The sequence below is a fragment of the Vigna angularis genome, chromosome 4 (assembly GCF_016808095.1).
Source record: "Vigna angularis cultivar LongXiaoDou No.4 chromosome 4, ASM1680809v1, whole genome shotgun sequence".
Taxonomy (NCBI): Eukaryota; Viridiplantae; Streptophyta; class Magnoliopsida; order Fabales; family Fabaceae; genus Vigna; species Vigna angularis.
In genome coordinates, this window is record NC_068973.1 from 13884897 (window position 1) to 13907008 (window position 22112).

General features: G+C 36.7%; 1 protein-coding gene and 1 pseudogene across 5 annotated transcripts; one reads left to right on the plus strand and one right to left on the minus strand.

Moving 5' to 3' along the window:
• Positions 1–6145: 6145 nt before the first annotated feature.
• LOC128196342 (pentatricopeptide repeat-containing protein At3g09040, mitochondrial-like) lies at positions 6146–22083 on the minus strand (annotated as a pseudogene).
• Positions 11632–16436, plus strand: LOC128196343 (pentatricopeptide repeat-containing protein At3g62890-like). 5 transcript variants are annotated; one of them, XM_052876916.1, is made up of 2 exons: positions 11632–14111; positions 15712–16436. In XM_052876916.1, exons 1-2 carry the CDS (start codon positions 11853–11855, stop codon positions 15775–15777), a joined length of 2325 nt encoding a protein of 774 aa, XP_052732876.1. In that variant the 5' UTR covers positions 11632–11852; the 3' UTR covers positions 15778–16436. The 5 variants fall into 5 exon arrangements, 3 of the variants coding, with proteins under 3 accessions (XP_052732876.1, XP_052732877.1, XP_052732878.1); XM_052876917.1 differs by having other exon boundaries at positions 15728–16436; XM_052876918.1 differs by having other exon boundaries at positions 15790–16436.
• Positions 22084–22112: the final 29 nt, after the last annotated feature.

Here is a 22112-nt window from a genome sequence, read left to right on the forward strand (position 1 = left end):
ATTGTGATAAATTAATTTAGTCTTAAACTTTATTTTAAAAATTAAGTATATTGATGAATAATAAAATAATATATTTATTTTGTAAGAGTGAGAAAATGGAAGTTATGTGTGCAAATAACACATATTCAGTTAAAAATATAAGATTAATCTAATGATAAAAGTGAGAAGGAAGATGAGAAAAGTTATGAAAATTTTACTCACTAATGATTCAATTCATTTTTAGTTTTAAAAGAATAGTAAATGATGAGAAAATCCAATGAGTCAGTTATACATTTATGATTAAACAAATTATCAATAATATTTATAATTTAGTCAGTTATATAAATGTAAAAGTAATAAAATATTTAAAAATATAATCAATTATATTATTATAATTTATTATTATTCTTTTTCTTCACACGTAATAAAAAGATTTTCTCTTAATTTATATTTGGTTTTGCACATTTTCATTTTCTTCTTTTATCCGGGTAAACTGTATATATATATATAGACACAAACACAACAGAGAGATATTTTGGATGCGTTAATATGTCACCATCAGATAAAGAGATGTATTGTTTCATAATTGTATCATTAGTATTACAATATTTGGTTAATCGTACATGTTCAAGCAACAATTACGTGTCAAATGAATATTTTAATGAATTTCACGACAAGCTGTATCGTACTAAAGTTTCGATTTTTTCTCTCTGTTTTGTAACTGCAATTCATGTACAACAACATCAATGGAGAGTGGAGTCAGTAGTAAGAAAACATCACCTCCATCTTCGCAGCAATTCATTTCTGTTACCACCCCTCTGCTTCATTTGGAAAAGGTATCCAATTTAATCATCTTATTTTAACTGAATAGTTTTTTCTTACTTGTCGTTTATGTATTGTAGAACCCGTCCCAGACATTGAATAGTATTTCTGTTACACCTGATAAGCTGTCGTTGAAGCTATCAAATTAACACTACTTTTCAAGGCAATTTCAGTATTGCCAAGTAGTATTCCAGAAAATAGATAGGGCTAAAGTAATCTTGAGTCGTCTCCCAAAGAACATAGAATTGCTTTTGAATATCTAACTCTTACGAATGCTATGCAATGCTTATGGATAAAAGTATGTTTGGAGAATGTATACAGAACGAATAAGAAACTTAAAAACAGTTACAATGAAATAGGCTAATTCCACTGCTTTTCCAAGGTAGATTCGTCATCGGTTATTCACGGATAATTGTTCAATTGATTATTGTTTAAGTTTCAAATTAATTAAAGTATATTCTTAATTAATTTGAGGGCGATCATGCATTTAACCAAAGTAAATTCTCAATCAAATGCAAAACCTTTCTAGATTATTCACAATAAATTCAACCAAAGTACATTCTCAATCAAATTCTATTGTGTTTAATCATGTCTATTCTTAAATCTCCTAACTAAATTAAAAGCTAATCAATCAAAGTAAATTCTCAATTGATTATATTTGAAATTATTACTAATCAATCAAAGTACATTCTCAATTGATAGTAAAAACCATTTAATCATATGAAAGTTCCTAAATTAAATCAAAGTAGATTCTCAATTTAAACCTAGAAACCCTAAAACTCATAATCAATATGCATGTAGATTCAAACACATTATGATGCAAAAATCTTTGCTTTTAACAAGATAGAGAGATGAAAGACATAAATAGAACAACTTAAATCAATAACCAAAGTAAACAATTGCATTAACTCAATCTAACCTCAGAATCCATAATGGAATTACAGAAGAATAGCCCTAGATGCTTAGCTCTCCATGAATGGAGTTGAATACAAGATGAAAGAAAAGTGAGAGGAGTATGAGAGAATGAATTAAGTGAAGTCCCTTTTTCTACCTCCCTTGGGTCTCTTTATATAGGCTTGATTGGACTTGGACTCTGAATAGTTTGTTGATAAGATATTTTCTGTTGATATATTATATCTTTCAAATATTCATTAGATTAAATTAGTTTTAAAGAATATTTGATAGATATTAACTTAATTATCTTATATCCTATATCTTCCAAATAACTAAAAGATTTAGATAATGATAAAATTATTTGGAAGATATTTTCTTCCCAAATTAAATTCAACAACTGAATTTTATCTTTTAGATTTTCTGACTTTCAAAAATTGCACAAATACCCTGAAATTTCCTCTATCTGCACTTTAGTCCCTTCTGAATTTTCCAAATAAAATCTGATTTTGGGCCTTGAATTGCCATTTGGACCAATAAAACTTATATTTTGAGCTGCACAAATAAACATTAGAACATCCAAGAATAATTTATGCACTAAAACTCACTTTTGGGTGTTGCTCCCTCCACCACCACACCTTTCTCCCTCCACCTCCCTTTTACTATTTTGTCCTTAAGTAAAATTTTATTTTTAGAGTTATTTTTTAATTTTACCCATTCACAACCTATTCCACTAATAACCTATTCTAGTTCCCCGTACATGAGTAAAATACTTTTATTTTAACATTATATTTCTTCTTCTCTTTCTTTTGTCGCGGTGAGATACTACAAATTGTAAAGGTTGGTGATGGTGGAAAGAATTATCAAGCAGTCTCCCTCTCGTGGTGTAGTGTGTGGAGTGGTGCAGTGCGTGTGTTGCTTCCTCAAGGTGCGTATTCGAATAAACCTTCAAATAAAACCCTAAAATAGAAAATGTAACCTTTAAACGGAGGTGACATCCTTCAACAGATGTCAAAATCCTTCAACGGATGTCAACATCCGTTTAAGGTAAAATGATGTCGACATCCGTTTTTTCCTTAAACGGATGTTGACATCCGTTTTTTCCATAAACGGATGTTGACATCCGTTTTTTCCTTAAACGGATGTTGACATCCGTTCTTTCCATAAACGGATGTTGACATCCGTTCTTTCCATAAACGGATGTTGACATCCGTTCTTTCCATAAACGGATGTTGACATCCGTTCTTTCCATAAACGGATGTTGACATCCGTTCTTTCCTTAAACGGACTCCAAGTTACGTTTTTAATTTTAGGGTTTGTTTTATTAGTTTATTTTTATTTTGGAAATATTTTAATAATTTAATTTAAATGTTTGATTTATTATTTTTTAATATATTTTTAATGTATTTTAATTATGTAAGAAAAATGAAGAAGAAAGAAACGGATGAGAAAAAGTGAAACGGAGAAGATAAATGGAGTTGTAAAGTAAAACATAAGGTAAATTGTTAAACGGAATTGAGAGATGGAAAGATTGGGTACAGGGAGTAAAGTAGGAGAACTAGGTTTGGAATAAATTAAAATAATAAAAATAAAAAATTTTAATTTGAGGATATAATTGGAATTAAAAAAAATTGGGGAGGTGAAGGAAGAAAGGTGTGGTGGTGGAGGGAGCAACACCCCTCACTTTTTAAGTCTCTTAATTTCCCAAAACCCAACAATTCCAATCATCACAAATTCACTTAAAATCAACCATTTAAGCACAATTATCCCATCAAAAATTTGAATTTTAAAGCATAAATGTGGGCATAAATATGCAGTCATCACACCCCCACACTTATCCTTTTGCACTCCTGGGCAAAATTGATTAATTCCAAGACTTTGTTCTGAGTCATTTTATTCCATATTTGCATTTGGATCAAAAGAATGAGTAGCACTAGACATAGATCAATCATTTAGGCATTACTTTGTCATGGACATGCAAATGGAATCACTTTATTCTTCACACATGAGTTAACTTTTTTTTTAATTCCCAAGAAAATAAAATATGAAAGATAACACTCAAGTCAATATGTATCTATTCCTCTCCAACTCTCTCAAGTGTTTTTGGCTTGTGTTTATACTCAAAATACCCATATAAGTAGACACCCTTGATATTAACAAGACTCTATCATTCACATACTTCAGAAAACATGCAATTATTGATCATGAGGGCTTTTTAAAGGTTGTATTGAGGCCAAGGCAAAGGTAGGAAATTTTCTTGGAATTTCTGAGCTTTTGAAATTGATATAGAAAGAGTAATGACACTTGATTTCAAAAACAACTTTATTTCTTGCTCTTTTAAGGAAGTTTTTTTTTTTTTGAAAATTCCAACTTTTCATCTTCCTTTTTGCTTTTTTAATTGTTATTTTGTGGGTGAGGTACTCACTCACACACTTATTCCTTACTTTACTTCTAACAGAATCCATTACTCCTTCTTCTTTCCTATGGTAAGGAACATATGATTTTTCTTCTTTTTCTTTTATTTGACAATGACTGAAAACAAGAAAAATAGGCTTAAGGCTCAAAGAGGGTTCCAATGGATTAATGTTAGGACAAGTTTATTTGGCCAAGTAGCTAAAACAAGAAATGCCTCAATCATATCAAATCATGCATATTCTCCTTAGTTGCACAACACAGAATCAAGCTAACTATTAGAGTATCAACAAAACATGGGCAAATCACACAAAGAAAAATAGGTATGACACATGGTGGTCCATCCTTAACATTAAGCCCAAAACTCACATGGTTTCAAATTTCTTTCACAAAAGATTTAATCAGGAAATTCTCAAGTCAACTCAATCAGCAAATCATAAAAGCAATCCACTCATATCAACATGACTCATTTTTTTCTTCTTCTTGAATTCATGATCATTCCAGTTACTGATTCAAACTCTCATATCCAATGCAAATATTTATTAAAAACAAACAAAATAGACAAACAAAATAGGGAACAAAATTAATTGTTTCCCCACACCCCCACACTTAAACTATGCATTGTCCTCAATTATGCCTTATATATAAAATGCAAAGAAAAAGTATGAGGGAACTTACCTCCTTCATGGTGGAAGGAATGCTAGTAGGACTTCATTAGAAAAGTCATCCTGGATAGGAATGTTATCTTTTCCCTTTTCAATCCTACTAAGATGGTCAACTACTAAATTATGTGACCCACTTCTGTCTTGAATAAGAGTCAACTTGTCCTTCTCGTTCTTGACCATTGTGATTCCATATTTCTCGGGAACCACATGTATAGGGCACACCCAAGTGCTGTCAGAATTTGAATATATAAGACCTGTTTGTAGCAACTTGGTGTCCTTTTTCTTTACAACCCCCATCAGTTGAGGATTCAGTCTTCCTTGAGGTTGTCTCACTGGTTTAGCATCCTCCTCCAAAAGTATTCTATGCATGCAAAATTATGTAAATTTGTTATATCATTAATTGACATAGAATCTCCAATAGAGTATCTTGCAATTTTATTATGTAAATTCATTTTAACTGATATAGATTTAATAATACTAATATAATATTAATCACTTAAAAGGGTTGAATTTTTACAATTTTACTGGTGAAGTTTTAATCGGGCTTAAGACTTCAAAAGGTAAAGTTAAATACAAGGTTTGCTTTATATATAACTTAAGATGAATTTATCTTTTGAAGTCTTTAACTTTAACTTGTAAGACTTACTTCACCTTGATAAAATAAAAAATAACTCTTTACAAAAGTAAATTAACCCTGTTTAATAAATTATCCCTAGAGATTAATAATTAATATATAATTTTATACCGTTACTTGGGCAAATAGTTAATTTATAGTTTCGTATGTGTAATAGGGAAAAAATATAATAATATGTTTGTAACTTTTTCTTAAGATTTAAGAATGAATAAAGATAGAGAAGAAAATGTTCACACTAGGTAGAAATGTATTGTATTTGAGTTATATATAAAAACATAATATAGATGTTTATATGTATAAGGAAGAAGAAAATAAAGTGCAGATTAGTTGCTGCAGATGCTAAGTTAACATTCTTAATGACTCATTTTTTCTGTCCTTTTTGCCTATGTAAACACGCATGTATATTTGTATTATTTGCATCATCATTTATTTTATAATTTAACACTTTATTTAAGAAAATCATTTCTAGAGCTTAAAGATTTAAATATTTTATACAGCATTGTAGATTTTTTTCTCGATTGTTACAATTTAAATTAAAGAGAAAATCTATTTTAAAAAATAATGTTCATACAATAAGTCTAATACTTGTCCATATCTCAACTTCTTAACTTCCACTTTATTTAAATATCTTTACTATCAAATAATTTAAAGATGTAAAATATGCAAGAGTGATGAGATTTATAAATACAAAATTTAGACTTTTCACTAATTTGGTTATACTGTTCTTTGATGAGATTCAAAATATTCTAATGTTTGATATATTAATTTTTTAATATATTTTAAAACATCAAAATTAGTATTGATCTATCCTTATCCTAATATCTCGCCACGCAAGTGGTTGCGCCAATATAGGGTGTGGCGTGAAAAACCACACGATGGTGGAGCTTAAATCCTATACATTTTAACCCATTCATGATATATGGGCCCTTACCCTGCAAAACTAGAGTCAGGCATAATCAATTGTCAACTGCTGCAAGTACAACATTTTCCAGAAAAAATTACAACGTCACTCTCATTATCTGTGATCATTACACCCCAAGTAAGGTTCTCAGCATCATGGAAGCAGCAGAGTTCTCAACATCATGGAAGCAGCAGAGTTCTCAGCATCCTTTAACTTAGATTTTTCGCAGCCATTCCTTAGCAGAAAACCACCCTCCTCTTCTTCAATAGTTATCTTAACAGAACAAACGAATCTCTTCCCATGAGCGGGACCGGACTCCTCTGCAATACTGTAACCCATTGCCAAGAAATAATTAGTTACTCAAAATATCAAAAGTTTTAAACCTGAAAATTAATGTTACTCATTTAATAACCCATCTTAAAAGAAGTACCTGTATTCTGGCTTAGGCCATTTCTTATTCTGACAGAGTTCGTTTAGTTTTTGTTTAGCTCTTAGCTGCATGTCAGTAATGGAAGGCCTCATACTGGTGGGAGGAAGCAGAGGTGCAAGTGTATCCAACGCAATCTTGGCAGCTTCAAGTTTAGCCAGATCCTTTTTGGCAGCGGAAGCAGAGGCTATAAACTTTCCATCAACAAAGACATAAGCTATACTATCTGTTTCCTTCCGCACAGATTTAATATTAAGGAGCTTCCCCATTTTCTGGCATATTTTAAATAATTCCTTCACCGGATGAGGCTGTTGCTCCAAATCACCAGTGTCACTATCGGTTCCAAAATTACTCTAAATTTCTGTCAAAATCATAATCACAGTCACAATCCACAAATAAGGTTTTATATCTCTTCGTACTGATTTTAATGCAACTTGAAATTTTGAAGCCATCACCCCCTGCATTATAATCTTGAGCCAATCGAAAATGTAACATCCCAATTATATAATAACCAACATCATATAATAAGGACGTCAACATCCAAATAAAGAGAACAGTCAAATAAAAGACCAAATTTTAAACTTTAAACAGTTTAAAGTATTTGAACACTACTAGCATTCAAATAGGAAAATTCCTAAGTAGACTACACCGCAACATCAGCATCCTTTAGCTCTTGCTCCAAGGGAATCTCCTCATCAACGTCTGCTCCCATCCAAGTAGATGATCATCGCCAAAGAAACATACCCAAACAGTTAATTCATGTCATCATACATAGTTACATATAAAAGAACAATTAAAGCATACTCATTAAACCACAACTCACACACTCACACGACTCATCCGGATTTATATAACTATCGAACTATCAGTCGTCTTTGCATTTGCATAGTTCAACTGGCACTCCCCAACACTAGCAAGGTAAATCCCCCACCTGTCTATGTCTACCATCAAAGACTATAGACGAGGACCTCCTCTACTCTCACCACTTACACGATTCTTCTCTATGTGAGCATGAACAATGCTTTGAGTGTAGGGATAGACAGACCGAATCCAAAGTTCACTACAGTTATACAGAACAACCACAACACCCCACATATCACTTTCATCCATCTCACCGTGAGATGTCCAATTCATACTCAAATTCATCATTTAAATTTGCAGTCATATCATCACAGTAATTTAACATATCACATGCATTTACATACTTTCACACAAATCACATCACAGTATACATTCCAAACATTTTGCACACTTAATCCAACCCAGTACAAGAGCAAATGAAACTTAGAACCGAACACTATTTGCCGAGCACTATTTTGCCGAACACTATTTGCCGAACGCTATTAGCACAATTTGGCCGAAGACTATTTACAGCACTATTAGGTCGAACGCTATTTTGGACGAACGCAAAGAGACCCAACGCTATCAACCGAACACTGTGAGGTCGAACACTATTTGAACGAACACTGTGAGATCAAACAATTCTAGGCCGAACGCTCAAAACCGAACACCATATTAGATTGAACACAATTTGCCGAACGCTAAAACCGAAAATCATAATGGATCGCATCTTGTTTGGACGAACGCTCAAAGGTCAAGCCTCATCAAGACCGAACGCTACCTATGACAAGTTCTACCTGAGGACAAACATCATCGAGAACGATCACTAACTGAGAATAAACCTCATCAAGACCGAACGTTCACTATGGACGATCACTAACTGAGAATAAACATCATCAAGACCGAACGTTAACCATCACTAATACACCAAGACCGAACGCTTACAAGCCAAACCTCAGAATACCTGATCCAGGTCGAACGCTAACGATCATTAGCACATAATAAGACCGAACACTATCGACCGAACACTATCAGGTCGAATACTGTTTGTACGAATGCTTATATATCAAATACTTTTGGACGAACGCTTACAGACCGAACACTCTCAGGTCGAATACTGTTTAGACCGTACACTATTTGGAACGAACGCTTACAGAACGAACACTATTAGGTCGAATACTGTTTATACGAACACTATCACATCGAATACTGTTTGAACGGACGTTTACAGAGTGAACCCTATCAGGTGGAAAACTGTTTGGGATCTCAAACACAGTTTAATATTTCTACAATCTATAGAAACAGATCTAGCTCCCCTTACCTCTTGAAGACTTCCTTTGCAAACCTTGAATCAATCTCTGCACTGTGTTTCTCCTCTGCCGTTCCAGCCCTCTGTTACAGTGTCTAACTTATTCTTTCTCTCTCCTCTTCACCTCTCTCAGATTTTGCTGCAAGGCTTCCACTCCCACAAATACAGAACCCAATTTCTCCTTTCAACCCATGGGCTCTTCCCTTAAAGGGAAAGAAGAACCGTGCACTGGTGCCAGCTGGACGAACCTCAGCCGTCCCCTTCCATTCCTCAGTGCAGTGTCCATTAAGAAGATGATGATGATATTTCCTGGTGGTTGGAGCACTTCAAAGTGGAATGACCCACCACCCACCAGCTGCTGTTGCCACTTCTTTGTTGGACATGAAGCCCCTTCCCCCACCACTTTCAAACGTGCCCCCTCCCCCACCACTTTCTTTTAAAAAAAAACGAACGGTACTTACAGAAAACCTCATCCAAAAAAATTACGAACGTTATAATTCTTTCTCAATTCATGTTCAAAACATGGAAAATAACGTAAAACTTTATGATATAATCACTTACGAAATCCTGGATTGCAATTTCGAAACTCAAAAAAATTGCCATCATTCATTATCAGCTTAGAAAAAAATCAATGCAAAAACACCAGAGCAAAAAGTAAAAGTAAAACCTTTACAAATAAACTTTAATACGCACCTCCCAGAATTTCTCCAGATCGAATCCCAGATCAAAGTATACAGCTGCTGCGACGGACTCTACGATATCCGAAAGGACCTTGGGGGCCCCACGGATCCACCGTGTATCCCAACGGGGTATTTCTCTAGGGTGACATTCGATCTCATCCCTGAGCACAGATGAGAAGCTTTGGCGGATGAAACGGTGGAGGCCGCGATGGATGGCAACTCGTGCCAGCTTCTCTTTGCTGACGTTGGCATCAAGTAGGTCAGATAGTTGGCCAGGATCGAGCTGGGGGTAGGCGAGAAAGAGGTGTTTGCTGATGGCTAGCCTATAATGTGATCTCCCACGAACTCAAGTCGCTCATAAGAAACACCTGTGGAAGATGAATGGGTGAGAGCTTCTTCTAGAAGCTTCCCATCTATGAATCCGTAGCTCAAGATTCTCTCTACCTCAATCACAGATGCTTCCATCTCTCTCTGATCTCTTTCAACCCTTTTTCTCTGCTAAGGCTAACTCAGAATCTTATTCTTTCTAACTCCATCTGGGAATTTGCTTACTACACTCCTCCAATTCCTCCTTGCAGGTCCACAATATTTGGAATTCCTGTTTTACCCTTGTTATTTTATTTGGAAGTTTCAAAAAAATTTGTTGTGCTGGTGACTGAATCTGGAAGAGAGTTATGGTGGCAAGGTGTGGTGGAACTCGTGTTGGTGTTTCATGGTGGTTTACGTTTCAAAATGGTGAAGTTCAGGTTATTGGAATTCGGAGTCCGAAATATGTGTTTCCGGATTGATGTTTCACGAAGTGTTAGAGGAATATTCCAGATAAAAAAGAAAATCTAGAATAGTGATGTTATCTTGTACATTCTGAAAACAACATCCTGAAGTATTTGTTCAATGTTCAATTTCTTCTTTCAAGAACCAATCCAGAATACGGAATACCCATCCCGAAAATTAATAAAAAAAAATTGGAGCCACGTGGGCCATCAAGAAGATTGTCTCTGATGGTGTCAATGCAGAGATGGAGGAGAAGGAGCAGATGAAGAAAAACGAACAAACGAAAGGAGAAGTGGAGAACCGGAACGGCTGTGCAAGGAAGAGAGAAAAGAAAAAAGTAAAATTATTATATTAAAGTAATTAGATACATTATTCAGATTATTCAAGGGGTGCTGGGCACTGCAAGTTTTGAAGGAAGAGACATATCCAGATATATTGGGTTGACACTCATTTGATAACATGGCCTGATTTCTAGAGTATTTATGAACATCGAGTAAGCACGCTTAGTAAACGCATTGGAGTGATAACAACAAAGACTGTGGAAGTGTATTGTGATTTATAAACTTCTAACATAGTATCTTTGGTTTATACAGTATCCTATACCAATTATACTGTGAGTTAAGTTTCTCAATCTAGAACTGGTTAATATAGTTTGTTACACTAGCTCTGATGCATTATATCTTATAAAACCCAATAAATTTTCTTCTTTTCTCTTTTTCAATCTTTGTTTCTTGCAATATGCGGGATAAAAATTGAATATAATATTGTAAAAATATCTTGTTTATGAACATTGACATTATTTTTTCTTCCCGAAAGTGTCGTTTCAGTTTTCTTCCGCAAGTGGAGGTTGCTTCTCTTCCTGCGAGGCTCAGGATTGAGTTGGCTGTTGCGCTCTTCCTTAAGTCACGAGATTTCTCCTTAATCAATGGGAATCGTGGCTCCCTTTAGCTACATAAGTAGTGCATTTTATTCACTCCAAGGAATACACAAAGAAAAGAACTCTCTCATCTCTCATTCTCTCATTTATCTTTCTTTCTAGTAAAATCTCGAATTTTTCTTATACCCCTTTAGAGTTTCTATGAGATTCTAAAATATTTTTAAGAAGTTTTTGTTGTATCGTACAAACTTGTACAACACACTCCATATAAGTTGTTAAGAATGGTAATTTACACATCTCAAAAAATTATATTCGTGATTTTGTTAGCTTTTCTAACATATATTTCTAATATATATATATAATATGTAACATTATCCATAACACATATAAAGACAAATAAAAATAAAAATTTATCCATTTTTAAGACAAACCAAAATAATTTTGATGACAACAAAATATTAAATTTAATTAAATCTCAATGTTAGTTATAAATTATGAATAATTTATAATTTGTTGGCTTAATATACTACATTTAAATTTATGAAAAAAATTATTTAATTATTTATTGTGAAAACAACAGCCTGATGAAGTTATGCAGCAAATGAAGATGCGTGTGAGTTGAAGTATGAAGCAGGAGACGAAGCATGAAGGTGTGGACGTTAGACGCAGCATTGCAGCGGTGCCAATGGCCGAGGCACTTCAGAGAGATTCTCTCACAAACGATCCTCACCGGCCTCATCTCAGACCCCTACGCCGCAAGCAGACTCATAAACTTCTCTACTCGCTCTGCTCTCGTTCCCTTCGACTATTCCCTCCGAATCTTCAACCATCTTCACAACCCCAACCCCTTCACATGGAACACCATCATGCGCGCCCACTTCGAACTCCAAAACAACCCTCACCAAGCCCTCACACTCTACAAGCTCTTCCTTGCGAAACACGCAAAACCCGATAACTATACCTACCCAATTCCTCTTCAATGTTGCGCTGCCCGGGTGTCCGACTTCGAGGGAAGGGAGCTGCACGCACATGTCGTGAGGTTTGGTTTTCATCAAGATGTGTACGTCCGGAACACGCTGATCAACTTGTATGCTATATGTGGGAGGATGTCCAGTGCGCGCCAGGTGTTTGAGGAAAGTCCTGTCTGGGATTTGGTATCTTGGAATACTGTTTTGGCGGGGTATGTTCAGGCGGGAAATGTGAAAGAGGCGGAACGTGTGTATAGGGGAATGCCGGAGAGGAACACCATTGCTTCGAATTCCATGATTGTGCTCTTTGGAAGGAAGGGGTGTGTGGAGAAGGCGCGGCGGATTTTTGATGAGGTTCGATGGAGGGATATGGACATGGTGTCGTGGAGTGCGATGGTTTCTTGTTATGAGCAGAATGAGATGTGTGAGGAGGCGTTGGTTTTGTTTGTGGAGATGAAGGCCAGTGGGGTGACAGTGGATGAGATCGTTGTGGTTAGTGTTGTATCCGCGTGTTCGCGAATTTTGAATGCTGAGATGGGGAGGTTGGTGCATGGTTTGGCGGCGAAAGTTGGGGTTGAGGATTATGTTAGTCTTAAGAATGCTTTGATTCATTTGTACTCTAGTTGTGGGGAGATAGTGGATGCGCAAAGAATTTTTGATGATGGTGGTGTTCTCTTGGATCAAATATCTTTGAACTCGATGATTTCTGGGTACTTGAGGTGTGGTTCGATTGAAGATGCTGAGAAGTTGTTTTATTCCATGCCGGAGAAGGACGTTGTGTCTTGGAGTGCCATGATATCTGGTTATGCTCAACATGAATGTTTTTCAGAGGCTTTGGCATTGTTCCAAGAAATGCAGCTTCATGGAGTCAAGCCCGACGAAACTGCTTTAGTTAGTGCCATCTCGGCTTGCACCCATCTGGCTGCTTTGGACATAGGGAAATGGATTCATGCTTATATAAATATAAATAAATTACAGGTTAATACTATTCTGAGCACGACTCTTATAGACATGTATGTGAAATGCGGGTGTGTGGAAAATGCATTGGAGGTTTTCTACGCGATGGAGGAAAAGGGGGTTTCTACCTGGAATGCAATCATTCTTGGGTTGGCAATGAATGGTTTGGTAGAACAGTCACTCCGCATGTTTGCAGATATGAAAAAAACGAAGACACTTCCTAATGAGATAACCTTTATGGGAGTTCTTGGGGCCTGTCGGCACATGGGCCTAGTCAATGAGGGGCGTCACTACTTTAGTTCCATGATCCACGAACACAAAATAGAGCCTAATATTAAGCACTACGGATGCATGGTTGATCTTTTTGGACGGGCAGGTTTGCTTAAAGAAGCGGCGGAGCTGATTGAGAGTATGCCAATGGCACCTGATGTTGCCACTTGGGGTGCCTTGCTCGGGGCTTGTAGAAAACACCATGACAATGAAATGGGAGAGAGGGTGGGAAGAAAACTTATTCAGCTTCAGCCTAACCATGATGGTTTCCATGTATTATTGTCAAATATATATGCTTTAAAAGGAAACTGGAGCAATGTTCTTGAAATTCGGGGAATTATGGCACAACATGGGGTGGTAAAGACACCTGGTTGTAGCATGATTGAAGCAAATGGGATAGTTCATGAATTTTTGGCTGGAGATAAGACCCACCCACAAATAAGTGATATTGAGCACATGTTAGATGAAGTGTCAGCAAAGTTAAAGATTGAGGGTTATGTACCAACCACAAGTGAGATTTCACTAGACATAGACGATGAAGAGAAGGAAACTGCACTTTTCAGGCACAGTGAGAAACTTGCAGTCGCCTTTGGACTTATCACTATTGCTCCACCAACTCCAATTAGAGTTATGAAGAACTTGCGAATTTGTAATGATTGCCACGCTGTTGTAAAGTTAATCTCCAAAGCATTTGATCGCGAAATTGTGGTAAGGGATCGTCATCGCTTTCACCACTTTAAGCGTGGATCTTGTTCCTGCATGGATTTTTGGTAACAAAACCGTAGTGGCTATTAAGTGAATGAGTATTTTACGTGTAAGGAACATGTACTCAATTTTTTCATTGTTGACTCAAATATCAAAGCATGTGGAATTTAAGATTTTCACGATTTGGTTTGCCTTGCTATGAAATCAAATTTTGTTCATTTTTGTGATCTTGTTGGCAAAGAATGACAGGTAGAGAATACCTTACAATCCAGGATAATATCACTCCAAGATTCTGAAGAGAAATGATACTTCTGCCAATGTTAATTGAGTTTGCATTCAGCGGTTGGCCTCTGGGAAAGTTTGCAAAAATCCAAAAAATCTCGATCAATCTCCATTGTCTTTGGTTCAGTGACTATTCCTGAGCAATTGAGTTTATAGTGGAACTCATCTATTGTACTTGTTTTTTGAAGCAAGCTCTTTCCTTAGGCTTGTAATAGGTTTCTTGGACTAATGGAATAGGTTTTCCGGGTGAGTGATGGAGACCTTCTTGGACCAATGAGGGTGGGTCTGACCCTTTGAACAGGTTCCTTGGTTGATAAACTAGCACACGGATTAGGCATGACTAGGAAAGGAGCAAGGATGGCTTCTCGGATTAGTTCTTGGTTTTCTTTTGGTTCAAGAGGGCCTCGACAAAAGGGTGGTATTCTTGGAGTCTGATGAAGGTTTGGAGGTATTTGAACAAGGTAACTGAGGTTTTCAGGTGGTGGGGTGGTTTCTATAAAGGTTGGTGGTGGTTCTTAGCAGCCAAGGTGGGAAGTTTACCCAATCCTAGATCAAGATGGAAGGAGGAAACCGAAAGGTGCAAGCTTATGGGGGCAGAACTGTTATTTGTGTTGAACTCATTTATTTACGCCACAAGAAAATATACATGGTTGTACATGTTTGTCTAAAATCTAAAAGAATATGTAGTACGAGAGTATTATTGCGCAAATAAATACTACTTTCTTTTGGTGACATCTAATGATCAATGAAAAATGCAAAATAAATGTTTCACTAGATGAAAATAAACAAAGATTAAACAACAATTTTGTGGACAGGCTGATGAGTCTCGGTTTGATGCATCTCTTTATGTTACCTTTTGTCTTTAATTTCTTAGTTTTAGATCAGATTTAGTTTCGTTCCCTTAATTCTTAGTTTTTCTTAAAATGAGTTAAATAAGTGTTTGTAGATAGGAGTTTTAGTTTAGTTTCTAAATTGGTAGACTTCTAGTCTTTGTAAGTAATATAGTGTAGCTTTCAGTTTAGCTTAGCTTCAATTTTAATTGCAATTGTAGAATTCAGTTCTGTGGTTAGTAGAATTTAGTTTTGATAGCCTTTCATCATTTTTCAGCTTGGTGATTTTAGTGTTTGAACTCACTGGTTTTAGATAGTTAGTTTCTGAATTAATAGATTTCTGTAGTCTTATAAATAGTAAAAGTTAGATTTGATTCTTAATCTTTAATGTAGATTTTAGTTTGTGTTTTTTTTAGTCAATATGAGTATTTCAAGCCAGCTTTTACTTCTATTTTTTACGTAGAATTCAATTGTTTAAATTGAGATTTTAGGTGCTGATAATTGAAGGTGCAGTACATTTGAGACGATATGTCCAGCTGGTGGTTTTGATTCTGTGAAAGTATGTACAGTGAGCAGTCTTCCGGTGATGTAAGTTGTTGAAGAAAGTGTGCTGAACCTGACCAGCTGTATTTGAATGTGCTCACATGAGAAGCTTGCCATGGGAGCTTTAACCTGCTGGAGTTTGGACTTGTTAGAGAAACGTGTTGGCAGAGGTAATTTTGAAGCAGAGAAGCTAACCAAGACTTGCAACCTGCTGATCCTGAAGTGATGACCTGCTACCAGCTGTCAAGAACTCCAATAGACAGATTATGCACTTTGAAGAAACCTGTGCCAGCCAGTAGCTTTTGAGGAGAGCTGCTCTAGTTACTTGCTACTTAGGTGATTTGTACTGTTCTAGTTACTTGTATAGTTAGACTAGGCTAGGCTAGGCTAGGTAGTTTGTACATAATTTTTACTTGCTATTGGCAGTTCCTATGACCAGTTCTAGGCTGTTTTCCAGTTTTATAGGCTTGGACTTCTAGAAGCATATACAAGGCTTGGATCTTAAACTTGAAAGAGGGACGAATCATATTTTTAGATTTCTCAGTTTTTAGAATAGTTTTCTCTGGAGATTTCTGGTTGTCTAAGACTCCAAAATGAGCTAGACACCAAAGGGCTTCGGTGATTGTACTGTTCGCATCAAGTTTCATTCAATTCAAGTTAATTTTGCTTTTAATTCAGTTTTGCATTGTTTTCTGATATGCAATTCAATCATATTAATCTCTTAATGCTTTTTACTCAGTTGCAATTGTAATTCAATGTCTCGGATGTGTTTCCTTACTTTTGAGTCAGAATATAAATTTTCTACTCTTGAACATTTGATTTTCATTCTTGCACCTTACTAGCCTCGGTTATTGTTAGGACCCTTTGTAAGAATCCTATCTATCTCTCTTACTCTCACACCTCATTACTCTAACAGAAAGCAATTGTAAAAGAAATGATTTGTATTCACATCAAAGAATCAAGAATACAATTGGGAAACCAGGAGCTTAACCTCCCTCACCAAGTCTAAACTGGTCTGTAACTCAAGAGTAAAATCACTGTTCCTTGTAACTACAAAAGATGTCCTTTTTATAGACCTTTTCCCGCCCCCTTAACTGCTCAACAGTTAAGTACTCATCTTTATTTCTCTACTATCTTTCTCCTTTCATAAACCCTCAAGGTCCTAACAGTTATGGATCCATGCTGAGATACTGGTGAATCCAAAGTGATTTCTATACTCCAAGGATTTCAGAAATTAACATTAGCAAGTAAGATTGAGAGTTAAATGAACTTGAATAGGATTTTCACTTTCTGGTTTAGAGCAAACACTTAGCTACGCTGAAGTTCAACCTGTTTTGTGATTTTTGGTTCTTTAATATGTTTTTCATCAAATTTTCATTCCTCTACTTCCTTTCGTAATAATAAATTTGTTCCAATCATTAGATTTCAGTTTTAGTTCAGATTAATCAATTTTTACAGTTAACTCTCGCGCCACTCGGCTCTAGCTTTGGTTTAAATGTTCAATTTTAGTTTTTGCTGCTTATTTATAGTTTCAATCTATGTTTTGTGGTTATTTCTACATTAGATTCTAGGATTAGTACTCAATTTTCCAGTTTTTTGGGTTAGATGATTTTCTGAATTTAGGAAGTCTGCACTTGGTTTTTTCGTTAAATTTTGTTTTAAAGTACCATTAGCATTGTTATAAACCTATTTGCATGTTCATATCATGATTCAATCCATAGCATAGCATATAAAGCCATTCTGCATATCAGACCACACGAACACCCTTACTGTCAAAGCTGTCACGCTAGAGTTGGACTGGTGCTGTCCAGTTCTGGGTTTTGAGTGCAGATTTGATCATTCTACCGTGGTTTGACAGTTCTTAATTCATCTATGCATATTTTTAGTGATTCAAATATTTCTCATTCATTTGGATTGTAATATCTCAATACCATTACATTTCTTGGGCACTAATCAAAGCCTGTGATATTATTGTAACGATCCAACAAAGAATGATTGGCACTTGTAGCATCTTTGCTAATTATGCAGAAAAATTGATTGAATAGTCAACAATACGGATTCCATGAACACCTTCCATTCAGCTGTATCTACTCCTACAATACCACAATTTTGTGAAAACTCAAGTTAATGATGAATTTCTTACAGGATTGAAAATGGCATCTATATTAGTAAGAAGTGACCTATCTGCTCAAATTCCCGTTTAACAGCCAATCATAAAATTGACAGATCTCACTATGAAGAATAGCATAGACACATTACTCTGCTTCTCTGAACTGCCAACCCATTCTCAGCAAAAAAGAAAAAGAAAATCCGTTGCCTAAACAAGGTTGCCTTATTCAATTGCTACGTGTCAATGTTAAACCCCTTTGTCCAGACAGGGATGCAGTATATTAGTATTCCCAAAGAGAATGAAACACAAACTGTGATAACGGCATAGGCATAGGCATAATCATCCATGACTTCAAATGTCAAAGGCAATGACTGTGTTGGTATTCAATTGCAGTCCCAAATACAAGATAATTTAGAATAACTAAGATTGCAGAACATACACGATCATTTAAATGAGGGACACAGATGATGAGAAACAAGAGCAAAGAACTCTAACAGGAAGAAAGAGAGAAACATATAATTGTGTGTCTAACATGAATTAGGAGCAATGTAAATCTTCACAGACTCTCTAATAAAGTATAACCTATAGAGGTATTCATTATAATAAGAGAATAAGAGTCTAACCTGGTCTGTTGATCCTCCTCCATCAATCCTTCCTTGGACAAATCACAGCAAATAATTGTTTATGGGGCTAACTTACAGAATAAACTGTTTAATCTATCCAAAGAGTTGAGTTTGAAAGACACATAGATGTCATTCAACGCTTGTAACATGATGCAAGCAGAGAAGAACGTGTACAAAAGTTCCCCATTAAAAGTAGATGAGGATGTAGATGTCCAGACATCAAGGCTAAAAGTTCATAACAAATACGACCTATAGCACAAACAGTCTTCATGTGATGAGATTTGGTTGAATAAACTCCCCAACACGTTATGATTTGGGAAGAATCAAATCCTTAAAACAGCCTTCAAGTGATGAGATTCAAATAATCTTGACGTCCAATCACATAGAATAACTACATGTAACTAACCCAGGAAATCATGGAATGTATTGTCTTTAATTAGTGCCGTCAGGTGCTTTAATGCTAGTGAAATTTCATCACAACTAGGATGTGACTTATCACCCGCAACAAATAGGTTTGTAATTTGTCCTACAACGATCCAGCTACAGCCAGGCATTTTTTGGATATCTTTCTGCATCATTGTTCTCCTCAAAGATCTAGCTTCATCCCAAAGTCCAGATGCAGCATACAAATTTGAAAGCAGCACATATGAAGAAGAGTTTCTGGGTTCTAACTCAATAAGTTTCTTAGCCGCTCTCTGTCCCCTCTTTTCATCCCCATGTATTCTGCAAGCACCCAATAAATTGGCCCAAATCATAGCATTCGGTTCAACTTCTATTTTGTCAATGAACTCTTCAGCTTCCTTTAGAAAACCCCACCTACCAAGTAGATCGACCATGCAAGCGTAGTGATCCCCTCTAGGCTCAATTCCATAACAGTTTACCATGATGTGAAAAACTTGAAGACCCTCATAAACCCACCCTGCATGGCTACAAGCAGTGAGCACTCCAAGAAATGTTACCTTATCAGGGGTAATGCATGATTGAGCCATCTCATTAAAGACCTTCAGGGCACTTTCTGCATAACCATTTTTGGCAAATCCAACTATCATTGAGTTCCAAGAAATCACATCCTTTTTAATAGTCAATTCATGAAAAACTTGAACAGCACTTTTTACATCGCCACATTTTGCATACATGTCTACAAGGGAACTACCTGTTAACTCATCTAAGTCAAAACCAGTATGGAAGATTAGAGAATGTATCTCTCTACCATCATGCAGTGAGGATAAGAGAGCAGAAGCTCGAAGAACAGTAACAAAAGTTGCTTGGTCGGGTAAGATACTGTTGCCACGCATTTCCTGATACAAGTTTAAGGCCACATCACTGCACTCATTTTGGGTATATCCTGAAATTAAAGCAGTCCACATTACCGTGCTTTTAAGGTTAGAAAACTCCGAGAAAAGAACGCTTGCATCTGCAAGCCTTTGTGAATCCATATACATGCCCAACAAAGAGGTTCCTAAGAATTCGCTACCACATAAGAGACCCCTCTTTACTACAACACAATGGATCTGCATGCCTAAAATTACCTTTGCAGAACCCTTACAAACATCTATGATGCTCACAAATGTAATCTCAGATGGCTTCAGTCCCAGTATCAGCATCTCATGAATAAGACTAATAGCTTCTTTTATGTTTTTTGGAGCATATCCTGCAATCAGAGCATTAAAGGAGACCACACTCCGTTCAGGCATCCTAGAATAAATTTTTTGTGCATCTTCAATGTCTCCGCATTTTGAATACATGTCAATAAGAGAACTTCCAGCAAAAAGGTTAGTTTCTAAACCCAACTTAACTGACAGGCAATGGAGTTGCTGTCCTACATCTAGGACCTTAATATTTCCACATGCACTAAGTATGCTGGCCAAAGATACCTCGTCAGGTACAACGCCGTCCAAATTCATTCTTTGAAACAAACTGAAAGCAACAGCCTCCTCTTCTTCCTGCACATAACCAACAATAATGGCATTCCAGGAAACATGATCTCGGCATGACATGAGCTCAAACTGCTTAGCAGCTTCCGTCAAAGCCCCAGCTTTGGCATACATATCTATCAATGAATTGTTGACAAATAAATTAGAGGTAAAACCCTTCTTGATAATAGTTGAATGCAACTGGTGACCAATTCGTACGTATTCAAAGGATGCACACGAGCTCAAAATGCTTGTGTAGGTAAATTCATCTGGGTGAACGCCACATATTGTCATATCCGAGAACAACTCCATGACATTACTTAAATAGACATTCTGTGAATAAATTCCTAGCATGGTGTTCCAGACAATCAAATTTTTGTGAGATATAGCATCAAATACTTGGCGTGCAGCATCCAGCATCGCACACTTGCCATACATATTGATCAAAGAACTTGCAACGTATATACTCGAATCGAAACCTTGCTTGATAGCCAGGGCATGAACTAGGAAGTCGTGATGGAGGGCGGCTAAACTGGCAATTGCAAACACTTGCGAGTGTGGATCTTGAGGATTTGACACCATGCTTACTCATTTGACGAAAGAAGGCAAGAGCCTCCTTATAATGGCCTCTCTTGGCATGACCAGAAATCATGACATTCCAAGCCACAACATTGCGGGTGGAGATGGGCATCTGTGCAAACAATTGGCAAGCATTGTCCAGCTTTCCTAAAGAGGTGTAAGTGTTTAAGACGGTGACAAGTGCCACAGGGTCTAGAAGTGGAAAAGAAGCAGGAGAAACAGTGGTGCGTATTTTGTCAAATATGTGAAGTGCTTGCTGAGGCAAGCCGGCTCGAACATAACCAGAGATTAAAGAGGTCCAAGAAACAGGGTGGAGATGAGGGGAGGGTGCAGCGTCAAATAAGGTGAGCAGAAGTGAGAGAGTGGGAATTGGCGTAAAGATGGATGAGTGCGCCATGACAGAAGGAGGCAGATTGAAGACCCCTCTTAATTATGCAGCAGTGAACTGCCCTCCCCAACTCAACATTGTGTAGCTTTGCACAGGCGGACAGAGTGATGGCGAAAGTAAACTGATCAGGGGAATGGCCAGAGTTGAGAAAAGAAGCAAAACATCGAAGAACACTTTGGGGCAATATGGGTGGAGTGCATGCGAAGAAGGGAATTCCAGGCACTGGCATTCCCCTTCGCCTTCCCCTGGCACTCACTCTCAACACTCCAACGCCCATGGTAGCCTCTCCCTCTCACCACACCTCTCACTGTAACACTCACGCGCATCAATCAATTCGATTTGATTCCCTTTTCTCCCCCTTCCAACTATTCGCACATTCTTTCTCTTTTGTTCTTCTGTTATAAGTAAAATCCAATTTTATGTATGGAACCTTCTATTCTCGTTTTTAATTAAGGCCAAATGACAGACAACATTTCATCCTTCCCTATGAAGCTCCGAGACGGCTGGGAGGTCGCGCTTCCCCGCTTCCGACACTTTGCTGACACGGACACGTTTCTGGGACGTGCACGACATGGTGTCGGACACCGTTTTTAGGGCTAGACACGGCCCTGTTCTTGGACGCGGCGAAGAAGATACGTCTTGGTTGTTGCAATCGGAAATCGAAAAAAGCGGAGTTGCATAGGAAAACTCTCTTTTTATGGAAACATTTTTCGGAAGCTTTTGATAAGGTGTAGGA